General features: G+C 35.8%; 1 protein-coding gene across 16 annotated transcripts in view; it reads right to left on the bottom strand.

The window, feature by feature from the left end:
- Positions 1–1,749: 1,749 nt before the first annotated feature.
- The window catches only part of CCSER2 (coiled-coil serine rich protein 2), a 151,364-nt gene continuing 137,097 nt past the window's right edge, over positions 1,750–16,016 (bottom strand). For 7 of the 16 annotated variants that reach the window (XM_040563643.1, XM_040563646.1, XM_040563645.1 and 4 more), the window contains 2 exons: positions 15,545–15,629; positions 1,750–6,951 (listed from right to left, as the gene is read on the bottom strand). In XM_040563643.1, the coding sequence (XP_040419577.1) occupies positions 6,857–6,951; positions 15,545–15,629 (180 nt within the window). In that variant the 3' untranslated portion in view covers positions 1,750–6,856. Of the gene's footprint in view, positions 6,952–10,673; positions 10,714–12,304; positions 12,431–15,544; positions 15,630–16,016 lie in introns of those variants that run through there. The other 9 variants (XM_040563636.1, XM_040563633.1, XM_040563637.1 and 6 more) reach the window with 3 other exon arrangements.

Raw genomic sequence — 16,016 nt, forward strand, 5'->3', positions numbered from 1 at the left:
CCACAAAAATATAAACGTTTCTCTGAAATTGCTACATTTCCAGAAAAAAAAGTGCAAGTAAAGTAACTATCAAAGTGTCCTAGCTCCACAGCTGTTTAAATGCCTAAAAGTTCAGGGTATTTCTGAGGTTTGTGTTGCAGAAAGCTTTAAAAATAACAACAAAACAGTATCTGTCATGAATTTCAAATGCTTTCAACAACTTGAAATGATTTCTAGAGGCAGGGATGGAGGGAAGGATTTTACTTAAACAGCTTTTAAGTTTTCAGATTTTTCTCTGGTTTGGAATAAACAACTTCAAAATGGTTCTTAAAACAGTTTCTGGTCTGTTATATAAGGCAATTATTTCTGCCTTTAGCTTCATACTTTCAGAGCTCTGATATTTATGTTCAATGTCCTCTGCAAAAAGTCAATTCTCATTTGAGAGAGCAGCTGATATTCATAACCTAGGAAAGCAGCAACCATATGAATCTGATATTACACATGCTTCAGTATTAATTTGTCTCATGGTTCAGCTGTATTCAAGTATGTTAATGAAAATAATCCATTCCTGCACCAGGAACGGTGCCAAGAATGTTGACTCTGGGTTGCAAAAGGAAGGGGCCTTTGGAAATTTCTCATCACCAAATACTCTCTTCTCACATATAGTATTATGCTCAATGACAGTAAAGATGTGTCCCAGTGTGAGCAGAACATTGCTCTCAGTCTGAGCACAGCACTGCTGCAAGGCCTTTGTCTCTGGATGCGAGAGGGCAGGGAAGAAAAAATGGGCCGGACCTGTGAATTACTTTTTTTTTTAGGAATACTACTTACATAGTCACTGCATCAGCTGTTTATCATCTGATGATCACTGATAGGATTAGACACCACTATAATAGTCTTGTCATCAATGAAGAGTGTACTTATCCAGCAGAAATGAGAAGCAGGAGGATCCGCAAAGATGTAGCTGGCTTTTTGGCTCTCTGATGAGGAAGGTACATAAAACATGTTTGAACTTGGAAGCTCTATCCAGGAGTTTCCCTCACCCCCAAAACCTCTAGAAGTTTTCAAATATCTAGAAGCTCAAAATGAAACCTTAGGTTAAGGATTACAAGCATCTGTCTGCAGCACTTTTTAAAAGTTTTTTCTTCTAACTTCACGTTTCTCCCTTTACCAATCCCCAAATTTTGACTGAAATTTCAAACTTTGATTTCCATCTACTGAAACATCTCAGATTGAATTAGTGAAACAAATGTCCCTTTCTTGCAAGGATAATAAACCATTCAGACTGTGGGCAAAATACTGATATACAACCAGGAACCCAATGTTTATATGTATGTATGCACTGTGTTTAGACTCCTACATCAAGCAACTTGCTCAAATTAATCTCTTGTGATAATAACTTTAACTAGTCAACACAAGAAAACTATGGAATAACCATCTGCTTTCCTCAACTGTGCATTAGAATTGAAATAACATACCTGTAAAAACTAACCACATCAGTCCTTGTTCATCTGGAAACAATAGATTAAGATGTTTAGCTTTTCTAAGTCTTTTTGTTTTTGAATGCTCTCATACTTAAAAGTCAGAGGAAAAAAAACCTGCAACTCTGCTGGAAAAAAAACAATTCTATGGGAAAACATAAAACTGTAAGCTTAAGAACAATCTCTCCGACCCCCTCCCTCAACCCCTCTCTCTACAGTGCTATAATTCTATAATTCTGCAGTTAAAAAAAAAAAATACATAAAGTGAACAGTCAGGAGAAATAGCTACTGATTAGAATTATGACTTTTATTTTTATTCACTAGAGCAACATTGAGGAAATAATTTTTACATACAGGTTTTAAATCAACTTTACAAGCAAATTCCAATATACAGTATTTACTCTGGTCTGGGTTTAAAAAAACAAAATCAACAAAGCAGATATAGTAAGGGTACCTCTTGTTTTAGCTAGTACTGAATTTAAGATTTCACTGACACTGGCATTATATTGTTTTTATTGTGGTGCTTTTACAGTTAAATAGGCAGTGAGCAGCTTTACCACAACAGTGACTGAATTTCCTCGATAGCATAGTTGGAAGATGACTATACTGAGGCCTACCACCAGAACCGTATTAAATCCACTCTGCTCAGAAAAAAGCCACTATAACAAGATAAGGAATAGCTATGGAAGCCCAATTCAAGAACAGAATTCCATTTGAATGGCAAGAAAATGTCCACATTAAGAGGATTATGTGCTGTGCAAAAACAGAAACACTTCCCCCCCTCCCCCCCTCCCCCCCCCAACATGCAACCTACCCAAGTATGACAGTTCAAATGTGCGTATGGTTGTGACATGCAAACAAACCAAATCACGCAGACGGTATTCAGTTTTCTAGCATTGTTACAGCAAATAAGCATTTAGATCAAGGATGAAATTTTAGATCAAGGTCAAAATAAATTTTACTGACCTATAATGCAGTCTAGTTGCTATGTCTAACTTCTAACCTCGTAGCAGAGACTAAGGAGACCACTTTTTTCCAGAACTATATGAAAAATTCATTGTGGTTTTGGATTTTCAGGGCCTTTGTGATTATTTTTTTATTTGCACTTTTTCAAAAATATATGCTGAGACCATTATGATTTAAGGGCTATGCTACTCCTAGGAAAGTTTTGCTATTGGCCTTGACTGGCAACATGAAGCACTAGCTTCAGGGAAGGTAATGATCTGGCTACAGCAGAGTGAAATTCCACAGTAAAATTAAAGTTATTGCACAACAAAAATTCAGTACACTACATGAGTATTTTTAAACATGCTAGAGTGCATAGCAATGATGTGAAGGTGATGTGAAGATATCTTGGAAACAGCAACACTAGCAGGGAAATTTCAAACAAAAGCCACACAGCAGGAGGCATCTAGATTATTTTAGGCACAGCTCCAAGCAATAAAGCTCATTTAAAGTGCAATTCTGTTTTTTTTCTTGTGTTTATTCACTTGTTAAAACATGTAATTGCCTCTGTACACACATACTGAACAGTAGTTTAATACTTTTGTGAATATTGCACAAAAGAGTAAGACATCAAAAATTGCAATAAACCAGTTTTAGAAATCTAAAAACAAAAATTGAAAGATATCAAATCCTTTGATTTATGCATTGAGGATAATCTGCACACATACTGATAATACATCTGCAACTTCCATAAAGTAGATAAATTACCTGAAAATACTTACTTAATCCCACTTGACAAGCTCTACACAACACCCTCTTACCCATTTCCTCCCAACCCATCCTTCACTGAAGCAAGGCTTCAAACTTCACTGCTACTCTTCCCAGTTGCCCATCTGCTGACAGGCTTTGCTCGTACTCTGGACTTACTATACATGCAACAGAGCTTTCCCTGGATAAATCAGAAGAGCCAAAATACGCAGTTGTCTTTAAAGATATGTGAGATCAGCAGCTGAATACGAACAATTCAGACTAGTATCCGTCTCATCCGTTATCAAATCCTGATTTCTCCAGCTCAATCTTACTAATCTGTCAGAACAAAATGGGGAAATGCAATATATTCACATCAAAGAATATAATCTAGTTATGCTCCTTTAACAGGGAAAACAGAGTATATTTTTGTTCTTCTGAAAAAAATACGAACCATCTTCTGTTTTATGAAAACACTGATCATCTCTTCGCTTCATTCCTTAATTTTCAGTAAAGGTGCAGATCGATAGATATCTATACTTTTAATTGTAAACCTTAAAAATTTTAACACTACTAAATCAGACTGGTGACAGTTTCAGAGTAAGAAGCAACAGAACTCATGGTGAAATATCTGTCAATAGCATTAAGTGAAAATAATCTTTTTAAACAAAATCATGTACAACCAAAAATAAAATCAATTCTCTTAAAGGAAAGTAAACTTGAAAGAAAACAACCTTCCATGGAAGTCTATATGGACCAGAAAACGAATCAGGAATCCGATCGTTCCCTCTGCAGTTTTTAAACTCTTGAGAAACACAGTTAGCTGCCAGAAGCTAATTTTGGGGAATATTTAAAAAAAAAGATTTTTATTTTGTTATCAAAAGCACGTGTTTACATTGAAGGCCATCTATTTCAATGCTTTGCAAGAAAAGGTAAATTTTCTGGAGAGTATATGTAACATCAGTCTTGACTTACAGTTAATATAAAGTCAAAATAAATACAACAGTTAACGTTCCTCTTGTTACTTCCTGGTTACATTCTCTTCACCCCAGCCCCCTCAATTAACAGAAAGTCCCACAGGTCTCTTATTTCAGATTCTTATCAGCAGTTCTGAAATAGAAACCCTCCCCTACCCTTTCCCCCTGAGCTTCTCATTTTTCTACTTCATTGTCAGTTAAAAGAATTGACAGCATGACAAATCCAAACCTTTCTTAGACATTAAGTACTGAGAAATTCAAGTCATATGATTTTATCCTTCACCCATTTGACTAAGGTATCCATCAGGATATCCCTAGTCAAAGGGCTTATATTAGAGAAACTGATTATGGAAAATATTCATGAAATGTCTATACCCATATGCTTTATTTTCTCAAAGAAAATACTGTAATATGTCAATGTCCTGTAGGCAAAGACTAGAACAAACTATTACTATATTTCATTTTTTTGTCATTATATGCTGTACAGGAACAGATTTTGAGTGAAAAAATTGTAACAGCCTTCAGCTGCTCACTTTAAAAATCAATTCAAGAGTAGAAAAAATAGCAGTAACATCTAAGATTCAGCGATGGGAAAGAAGGGAAGAATAGGAGATGGGACATAACATTAGGTTTTCAGAACTCTTCAATGGATATGCATATATTCAACTCACAGCTCATGTATTACGTTCCCATAGTTGCACCACAATGGGTACTTTCCAGACCACTTTCAGGAAAAAAAAAAACTTCTCCTAGAGAGCAGAAGAATGTTTTTTGTTGTTGTTGTTTTATTTCCCCAAAATGCTGCTTCCCAGTTATCATGCATTTCTTCAGAAATTACAAAAAAATTTACAAAAAACTCCCAAAACAAAATACACATCTCTGAAAAACTCTTAGAGTACCAGCTCTGGATTAGGACATAATAGGATTGCTCAAAGCAAGTAAGTGGGGTTAATTCATTATTATCATTATTTAAAAATAGTTGTTTTTTTAATACAAGTTTTATTATGTAAAATAGCTTCAAATCCTTACCCATATGGCAAAGTTTGTGCAAACATTTCAAGTCAGGTACTTCAGAGTCTTCCAATATTAAACAGAAATCAATAAATACAAGTAGTACAATAAGAGTTAAAATATATTAATTAAAATGCATGTTGTGCAACCTCAACATAGGTGTTATGGACCCCTTATTCCCAGAGGCTCCTTACTTACCAATTCATAAGAGCCTGTATAAGGTTTTGCACAAGTATCCCTAGCACTGCATTTCAACAATCTACCCAGTAACGTGTCTATTGAACACAATAAAAACATACCACAATATCTTAATAAATGATGATGTTTAAGAGAGAAGATCCGTTTCACCCTGTGAAATCTGCTTACTGTCTGTGAAGAGTGAAAATGAGATAAATAAAGAACAGAGCAACTTCATATTACAGCAAAACAAAACAACACAAACCACCCAACCCGTCAGATTAAATAACATTAAATATGTCAGTCTTGAGATAATGATAAATACAAGGATTTTTGCATAGGCCTCTGGAATACAGAGTCAGAATTATGGCCAATAAAACATCCACTAATAAGTCTAATTTTCTACCACTCCAGCCTAACGAGTACTCAGAACCAAGAAGTTAAACCGAATAGTAATTTCATTAGCTAATTAATCAAGTTAACAGAGGTAAGAAATGATTTCTGCCTTCCTGGATACACAGTACAGCACTCTGGTATTCATGGTCACTGGACTTCAGTACTTGATTAAGATCACTGTGCAATACAATCGTTAATACAGAATTACAATTTAATTTAACATTCAGGAACTGCTGCACTGCTCATAACATCATCTTCAGAACATAACAGAATGGCATATGCAAACACTAAAGGAAGATGCTCTTTTTGCTATTCACTCAGGATTTGTAGGCTGTAGATAAAGCAACCTCAATGGCAGTCGATATACAGGAAGTAATTTAACATGTGATATCATTCAATGAGATGTAGGTATGTTCTCAATGTGTCTTTGGTTTAGGGAGGCGGGAATACCGATTAGAGGGCAAACTGTCCCCAGAATGCAAAACGGTATTCAGTGTTTGCACATTTTCCTTTCTCTGTACTGGTGGCTTCGGGATGTTAGTCTTCAAACAGGTGTTTTGATGCTCTTGAGACACTGGCGTGGATTTCGGGCTGCTCGTTTGCTTAGATTTAACAAAGGACATAGTTGGTGGGCGAAGTTTGGACACTTTCTGACTCTGTTTACCCTTTAGGTCATCCGGACCAGATGTTGGCTGTAGCTGAGTCGAACTACTTGATGGTAGAAGCTCAGGTTCCTTGGAAGCAGCGGAATGATTTGCAGATCGTGTGAGTACGGCCGCTGTAGGAGGCACTAAAGCATTTGGGGGCTTTGCAATTCTTAAAGTCTTTGGCCGAGAAGCCTGGTATGTGAATGAGGGTTGACCTTTCACAGCTAACTCAGTCTGCACCTCTCTAGCATCATCTCGTGCAGAGGTCTGAAAACAATAACGAGATGGTAACGTCCCTTCCTTATTACTAGCCACATCTCCAGGGTCTTCAGTATTTTTATTTTTCACATTTTCTAAATACGATGTACTCTCATCTTTTATGTGTAATTGTATGTTCATTGAAGTGTTTACATCATTCAGGCTATTTGTAAGAGACACATTTGCAGCATTTTGATTCTCATGATTGCCATTTTCATGCACACCATATTTAGAATATTCACTGTGGGCCTCGATATGTGGCATTTTTACTAGTTTTCCCTGGGCGAGGTCTGTGGAACTGGGAAGGCTGCTGGAAGGCTGTAGTACTTGAGGCTGTTCAAGAGAGAAGAATGCAATAACACATTAGGCACAGAAAACTCCAGATAACATTCTGAAACCAAAGTATGCTGATTGGATGCTTGATAACAGCTATATATCTTTTTTAAAATCAAAACTTCAACTTGATAAAACAGGGTGGTTCATGGGACATGTACAAACATGACTTGTAACTTAAGTGAAAAGTCAAACCATCACTGAAATACACAGCAACATAAAGACCAGAAAAAATGTATTAGCTTAAAGGAAGAAAATGAAGAAGGCTTGGTTGATGGCTTTGCCCTAGTCTGCAGTACACCCTAAGAACGACATGAATACTGATTAAATTCTGACTCAAGTTCTAAAACAAACGCAACAGCTAACAGACTGTATCCGTCTTTTAATTTCTATTCACTGCACACACAAGTTAGCTGTCCCAAAACTTTCATCAGTGCTACACACTGTACAGGCAGGAAAGGAGTTTAATGGACCACATGAATTTATGGTGCATTTTCCTCACCTAACCAAGGTCAGAAAATTGGATACAGGTATGCTGTAATTAGGTCACTGAACAGATGTAGGCAACCATTTTATCTTGAAGTGAATTCAAATGGACTGATAAAGAAATCATCTTCAACAAAACAGTACAAAGTACATGTGAAGCTAGAGATCATATACTACCACTCTAATAACCAAGGAGATAAAGATAACTTGATGAAGCCTTTACATTTTGCCAGAAGAGACATTCTAAAATCAGATGAGAATTGCCAAAACCTCTTCTGGGTCATTTCTACATTTTCTTTGCTCTTCCCCCTAAAAAGACCTAAAAGATTAACGTGTGTACAAACACATCTTGGACCTTAAACTTGTACACAGATCTTGGAAGAATAATTTTTTAAAAAAAATCAGTAATGCATGGCAAACCCCCAAACCTATTAAACTTCAAACTATACTTTTTAGCAAGTTTCATGTTTGAATTATTTTTTGATTTTCTTTATAAAGGAAAGACACTCAACTACAACAAGCTAGTCTTATCCCTAAAATTTTCTGAAACTACTTGAATCCTTACTAAGTGATAGATCGTATGGACATAGTAGACAGATTTATAACATGTTTACTAGTGAAATACAGTCTGTGAAAAATCAGTAATGTTTGTCTTTAGGGATCATGTCACTTCAGTCACTCTCTTGAATTATCCTCAACTTGTAAATGGGAAAACCAACTATAGTCTTTTTAGCTATTAGAATTAGCAGAGAATGTAATGATAATTGTGCATGCCAAAGTCGTTTCTAGGAAGAGAAAGTATCTCAATATTTTTTAGATTTTCATCTTTCACCCAGCAGGATTACTGCAGAAAACCAAATCCTCAAAGTTCATCATCAAGAGAAAAGTTTAATAGTAATGAGAGAAATACCAATCTCATTCAGATTTACTGGAGTGTTTTCCACTTAGTATAACCAGTTCTACCTGTAAGCAAAGGCAACATCTAAGTTGGACCAGTGATATCAGCAAGTGATAGACAAGTAAGTGCAAACATGTTGAGCAGTCTGAATACAAATTGTTTTGGAAAGAACGAAAAAGATTTTTAAAAAGTGCCAGATGAATATCAAAACAATACTCCAGAAGTAATGCATTTTTCCTTACTTAGCCAAAACTACCTTATTTTTGTGAGTGCTGTCAACTGAAGAACTATCCTTCTTAAGCAAACAATCCTACAGAAGGGAAGCAATAAACACAAGAAGTAGTTCTATATTTTAAGAGTTACAGCTTAAAAAAAAGAATCCTGACATTTTTGTAATTTCAGTCTTCATGTAATGGTTTACAGAAATCATTATTCTTCCATCTTAGGAGCTGACAGACAAATGTTAGCCATAATGATTCATTGTTTTGAGACCATACTTGCAAAAACAGAACTGCTAAAAATGAGTGCAGAAACCAAAGCAATACATACCTGATTACTGTATAAATACTTAAATAACTCAGATTTTCTAATCCTAATGAAGGCAAAAATTAGTAAATTTATAGCAAGCAGTATTGTGTCAAATCCAAATGTATAAAAATAATTGTCAAATAAAACTTTTTCCCCTCACCTAGGAAGGGTTTCTAAACACCAGACTTAAAAAAAACAGATAATTATTTTATCTGACTCTATAAATCCTAACTTTATATCAAATAATGCTGGTTATACTAATCAGCAAAATGAAAAATTTAAGTTATAGAAAAAATTAAACTTCTACAGGAAGTTAACAGAAAAATGAAATACACCAAAGAAACAAGGTTTCTATAATGATATTTCAAGTTTTGATAAAAGAGCAGGTGATTTTTGATCTTTTCCATTTTGACAATGTTGCATTTAATGCTTTACATAGAAAAATAGCCAATTATGTACTTTCCTCGTTATCCTTCGTAACCTAAAAGGGTCTAAGCAGCATAATTTTCATAAAGTTAGCAATTCAAAAGTAGAAAACAGCTACATGCACAGAATTATGAGGAGGGCACTACAGCTATGGTATCATCTTCCGCTAAGTTATTTTAACTACTGTACTGTTTCCTAATACTGAGTTTCTATTTAGTCTAAGTCCATCCAGTTTGCTACACATTACCATTCAAGATTACTACACATTACCATTCAAGATTACAGTGAAAGCAGAAACACTTCCAAAATATGCAAGTAAATGTTTACAAGGTATTCAACACTGAAGATTGCATTATCTTCATCCACAGGTTACATCTTTGCCTTATACCAAAATTTTCTTTTTATCAGGGAGTCTTAAGTTATGACTAGGTAGTAATGAAAGCACCAGCAGAAGGATAAGCACTTGGTGAAATCCACCATAAGAAGGAGGGGGGAATAGAAAGAAGCATTCCACCTTCTAAGGATATTTTATTTCATGGAAGTATTAAAGAAGTTTGTCATCTGCCTTGCTCTAAATACTCTTTAGATAATATTTCAGGGAGGTACAGACCATGACTTGGTGTAGACTGTCATTCTAAGAGTGTTTATTGGACAAAAATAGAAGTAAACTATTCAGGGAGACAAAAACACCTGCATTCCTTTGTGATACTCCTGAAATCTGATGTTAAACTCTAAAACATTTCTAGTACCATGCAACTGAGGAAAATTAATTCTCCCTAAAATGAAAGTACATTAAACAAAATGCTTTGTGCACGCATTCCTTTTTTGCGAGACAAGGGACCAGTCTTTTCTGTAACGGCAATAGCTTTAAAGACTTGGATATACTGATGCATCAAGAAGACTAAATTACAGTTCCTACCACACTAGGCTAAGATTCTTTTGTTTCTCTCATCATCCAGAGAAAAATGACAACATATCTGCAAAGAAGTTTACCATTAACACTCAGTATTGAACCACTGAGATAGTTTTCCAACAAAAAGCCAATAAAGATACAAATATGTTATACTGATAAAGTAGTTGCATCAGTGTGGCCATGACAGTCATAGTCATTGCAATATCCCTACTGCAAAATCCCCTTCAGTTTTGCTTTGGTTATTCTATCTCTCTAATCTGAATACCCATCTCAATTCCCCATACAATAACTCTGCAGAATGAAATATAGACATTTTCTCCCTGTGGTATTTTGAGGAACGAAGGAAGCGAAGCAATGGGAAATCAGAACTGCATGCACATCTCCAATAGACATGCATCATGCACAGGGCAAAAAAACAACAGTGAAAATGCATGAGGAGGAGATGGGAAGAAATCTGAAGTTGTACTGTACCACGCTTTATCACAGAAGTAATGGACTAACTTCTCAACTCCTTGCCAATGGCATAATGGGAAAGCAGAGACAAGAAAAAGACAAGGACAATGATGTCAGAGGACCAAGACAAAACATTTAGCAATTGCCATGACAGAACTGCAACTTTTCATCATTTAAATTGCAATTAGCACATCCCCCTCTTGTTTTTAATCCATCTTCAAGAAACAAAAGATAGCAGTAGTGTTTAAGTAATGCAGTATGAACAATATTTATAGCAAGACTTGCATGGAACACCTTTGTTCTTCAAACTTGAAGTCTTTAGCACATTTCATCTCTTACACTTCAAATACCATTAAGAATAGTAACTAGGATTTGTGTATGATTAAAAATATATACATCAAAAGTGTCTGCATCCACGTACATACACGTTAGATATCTAACAATGAATAGCAACATCATAAGATAAACTGTATTACATATTTTGACCTTGTTGCCTTTACCCATCTTCCTTGCAACTCACTCAGGAGCCTGAAGAGACTCCAAACTATCAGTTTCTTCTTTTTGGAAAGGGGTAGGGAGCAAGGAAGAAGACAAACCTTCTTGCCCCATAAGTTTTTCAGTTTCTGATCAATCTGACATCCCTTATCTCACTGCCATGGCACAGGATAAGCTGTCATTTCACAGCCCTTCATTTGAAGATGTAGCCTTGCTGGAAGGCTACACTGGAAAGCTGTCATTTTCTACCTCTGGCGAACATCCACGATTTTGCACCTTAAATCTGCAGCATATCTGTCAATACTTTCCTTTTGGATATTTTTTTCCCATTCTCTTCCAGCTAGCTGTATTATACCTGTATTATAAAATCATGAGATAGTATTCTACAGCATGTTATATCACCTCAAACTACAATACAAAACAAGCCTAATATTTTGTTATCGGGCTTGGTTGTGTTTTTTTATTTTTTTTATTTTATTTTTTTATTTTCCTTCTCCAAACCATCATTCCCCCTTGTATAGGGTAGTAAAATAATTAGTAATATGGCATAGCATGGACTTTTTTTCTGTGCAGTCTGGATATAAAAACAACTTTCTACAACAAAAATATTGTCTTAAAGAAAAATTACTTGAAATTATATATAGCTATATCAAGGCAGGTATTTCATCCATAAACTCAGATATATGTGCAACAAACGAAATTATGACCACACATAAAATTGAGTTTTGTTTGCAAACACAACTAATAAGGTACAAGAAATATTTCCACTCTAGTCCAAGCTGCACACTAATCTCTCACAGCACAAATACATATATATATATATATATATATATATATATAAAGGACAATAATATAATCATTCCAGGACATTTTTAATAATTTGTCACTCTTCACTCTTCACACGAGGGTCACAGAACTTCCAAGGCAATTTTCTGAGGCAAATTTGTCCTCCTAACATTAACACTTTGCACACCATACCAAGAACCTGAATTGGTCAATGAAGTCTTAGATTAATCACAGAAACACGACAATGTTAAGCAATATACCCTGGCTTAAAAAAAAAAGGCATGAAAAAGTAAAGCACGCACCTGATTTATAATCAACATGCATACAGCAGCTTTCTTGTTGGTGATAAAAAGCTACATATCACCTGCTAGAATTAAGTTACCTTTATTTGTAATGCTTTAATACAGAAGCTCTAAATTTCCTCACAAAGTACATAGTAAACAGATGTGAACTGCAATTCTTGAGGTGAGCAACAAAACAGCTTTCATCTGTTTCTGTATGGAGAAGTACATGGGGTTAGGTGTCTACAGAAACTGGTATAATATTTTTACAGTTTGTAGTCAATTCATTGAAAATGTGTATTCTACATGCTGCGCTTCTAGAGCTGCATCATTAAAGCTCCAGAATGCAAACACAAAAGTTTCCAAATACAAAAGTTTCAAGTGGTACTGAAGAAAATTTGCTATGTCATCAAATTATATCCTACCACCAAGAAAAAAAAAAAAGGAACACAGCATAAGAGCTGAGTTCAACACAAATTATATGAATAAAAACATACATTGATTTTTATTATTATTATTTTAAGAATGAAATTGTATTATTGGGAAAATGTTTATGAAATATAAAATGCTGAATTGTTTCTCAGGCTGTTGAAACAACAAAGTATTACAAAAATAGTTCTAATTAAAATTACAAAACACGGTATCCAATTCCAAAGCACAATAACGAAGTGTTATGGCAGGTTCTTAGGACAACTTAAGCAGTAGGCATGCTAACCCTGTCACTGGTGCTAACAGAACTGTATACAGGACAGTATTATAATATTACACAGCACACAGATTACCTGCCCTGTGTATGCTGTACTTTTATGGCTGCTCTAAACAACTAAATATGAACAGTTTAGAGAATTATACCCTCAATCTACTGTGTTTGCAAGTGTTCTATGTATCCATCACCTACCAACAATATACCAAAGAAACCTACATCATTCACAAGTGCAGATGCTATTTTAGGTTTGGAATCCTGAATTTCTCAGACTCAGAGCGGTTGGGGTTGGCACGGACCTCTGGAGGCCATCTGGGCCAAACCCCTGCTCAGGGCCTCCCAAAGCAGGGTGCCCAGCACCATGCCCAGGTGGCTTTTGAAGATCCCTAAAGAGGAGTCTACCACCTCTCTGGGCAGCCCGTGGCAGCGCTCCATCACCTGTGCAGCAAGGAAATGCTCCCTGATGTTGAGACAGAACGTCTTATGTTCCAGTTCATGCAGACTTTGGGCAGAATTTACAGAAGTGCCTGAATTCCAGCATCTCCAGACAAAAAAAGTGGCCAAACAGCACTGAGATTCCTTTGTGGTCCCAACACCTTCTCTATATTATTGCAAAACAACACTAATTTGACTGTAAGCTTTTCCTGTTCTTAGTGGTGACACCCAGCTCACCACTTGCCTCAAAACCCCACCTTTGGCATTCCCTACCAACTCAAAAGGCAGGAGACCTAAAACCACAAAACCAAGGGAAGATGTAGTGTAGAGACAAAAGGATGCTAATAATAATTCTAGTAGTATGCTACTTTATGGGACCCTGCTCTAAAAAAAAAAAAAAAGTAGTACGTCACTGATCTTGTGAGTGTCAGATGAATTTCCAACATACCTCTTAATTTATATTTAATTTTTTCTCAGCCTTGATCAAAAAGGTAAATACTTAGACAAAGGAAAATGCTAGAAACAATTATAAAAACACTTTTCTGAGCAGCAATTAGAGTTTAAGTTGATTAGTCCAGTTAGGTTAATCACATCAATTTTAATCTACTTGATTTCCATTAATATTAATCATAGAATTTAATACATAAGATGTATACTAAAAAAATCCAACCAGCTTTAGTAATGGAAGTTCACTATGGAGTTTCTGAAAAAGAAGCTGCTGCTGTTGGTGGAAGAACAAAGTAGGGGCTCAGAACTGGTAAGAGATTAGCAAAGTTTTCTTCTTTGTAAGACAGTCAGAGTGAATGATGTGACAACAGAGGCACACATCTGGCAGCTTGGACACCACCATCCCATTCTGACTATGATTGGTAAGCTCCAAAAACATGGTATTTATATGTTCCTTGGATCTAATAGCTATCTTTTCAAAATATTTCTCTGCTGACAGGACAGCAAACTAGCTATGCTGTGCTACGGCTTGCCCTCTAGCCGGAAACAGTCCACATGATGATCAGCTTTTGAGGTTCTACATTCATTACACTTACACATACGCACACAGAGAAACAAAGCGAATCCCTCTACGGCATAGAGAACAGCCTTTGAAACACAGAGTGCATTCCTGGTGAGTTGATTAAATGACTATTGTCACAGAAACGTCAAGAGAGTATTTGAAATATAATTTGAGATATTTTACAAGATTTTTCTTTTCTTGCATTTGAAATAATCATTAGTATTATTTCAAATAATGAAATAGATGTAAGCTTAGTTTTCCAAGGTGCAGTTTATTCTTCAGATCTCCGCTGGGGCTGGAAATTTTAAGTGTTTCCATAATTTTACTGTATTTCCTGTCCAAATACACTCTTGGACATTGCTAAGCAAACACTGTAATTTTCAAATTACAGTACGTTTTAAAAATATAACTTTAGCTTTATTAACCAGTTATATTTCTCTGAACAATTATCTGTTTACAATGCAATACCCAAACACAAAATAAGACTTACCATTTCTCTATGATTATGTAAGCACACATTTTTAAAATCAGCAATTGTCTTGTTTTGCAGATCCAAGCCAAGAGAACAAAAGCATCTTAAAACAGCCCATATTATAGCTAGCACAAAAGCAATGTTAGCAAATCATGCAGGTTTTGCAACAGCCACTTCAGTGTATTAGAAGTCTTTTTACAATGAACATCATGAAGAAAAAAAATACTAGTTTCAGGAAAGCCATTCTGTAAGTTAAGAAAACTTCTTGTGAGAGGCAATGGCAACTACACTTTTCTCAACAATATTTTTACATACTTCCACAACGTATTTATGTAAATACATCCACATATGCAAACATGCAGACTCATGAGCAAACAGAACACACAAATAGGAGAGTATATTACAGCCATGAAAAAAGGGAAAAATGCAGCAAGCAAGATTTATGTTAAGACGAGACGGGAAACAGGGGCCTATTCGGTTTTGCCTGAGGAAATGCTGAAGTAAATCAGCGTTTAATATCTGTTATAAAGCTCTAAGTTGTAGCTGCTTATATGCTGGCTGAAGGAAGCAATTTGGTTAGCCACAGACTGTTGTGTATGCCTGTAAATCTGCCTGAAAAAGGAGGATACTACGAGATGAACAGTGCGTGCAAAGGGAAAGCTTCTACTGGAACACAGTGAGGGAGATGAGTGAGAGGTACAGACTCACTCTGTCTGCGGTGCGGTGGAACAGTCCGAGGGATGCCCTGGAATGAGCCCTGCCAGGGAGAGAAGGAGGGAGCAGAATACCCACCCTGTGCAGAAAGAGAGAGGGGGAGAAGTATAATAAAAAAAGAGAACAGGGAAAAACAAGACACCAAAAAGCCACACCAACCTTTTCTGTTTTCCCCCAGAAAGGCATCGTTATATTCACAGTTTTGCCACTTTAAGGCAGCCTTAAAGTCCACATTACAATGCCCTAAACTAGCCAGAAGTCTTAAACACATCCATTTTAATTCAATATATATGTACACATTTCTGTTAAAGATATTTTTAAGGCAAAAATATAGGAGCTGAACTTTGTGTTAAAATGGATGCTACAATTGTTATTTTCATAGCATTCAAAAATGTTTTTAAAATGTCTCCCTGATTAGTACATTGGTTAACAATACCAATCCACTGGGAAACCAATCAGCTTCAGT

Source organism: Cygnus olor, chromosome 7 (genome assembly GCF_009769625.2).
Source record: "Cygnus olor isolate bCygOlo1 chromosome 7, bCygOlo1.pri.v2, whole genome shotgun sequence".
NCBI lineage: Eukaryota > Metazoa > Chordata > Aves > Anseriformes > Anatidae > Cygnus > Cygnus olor.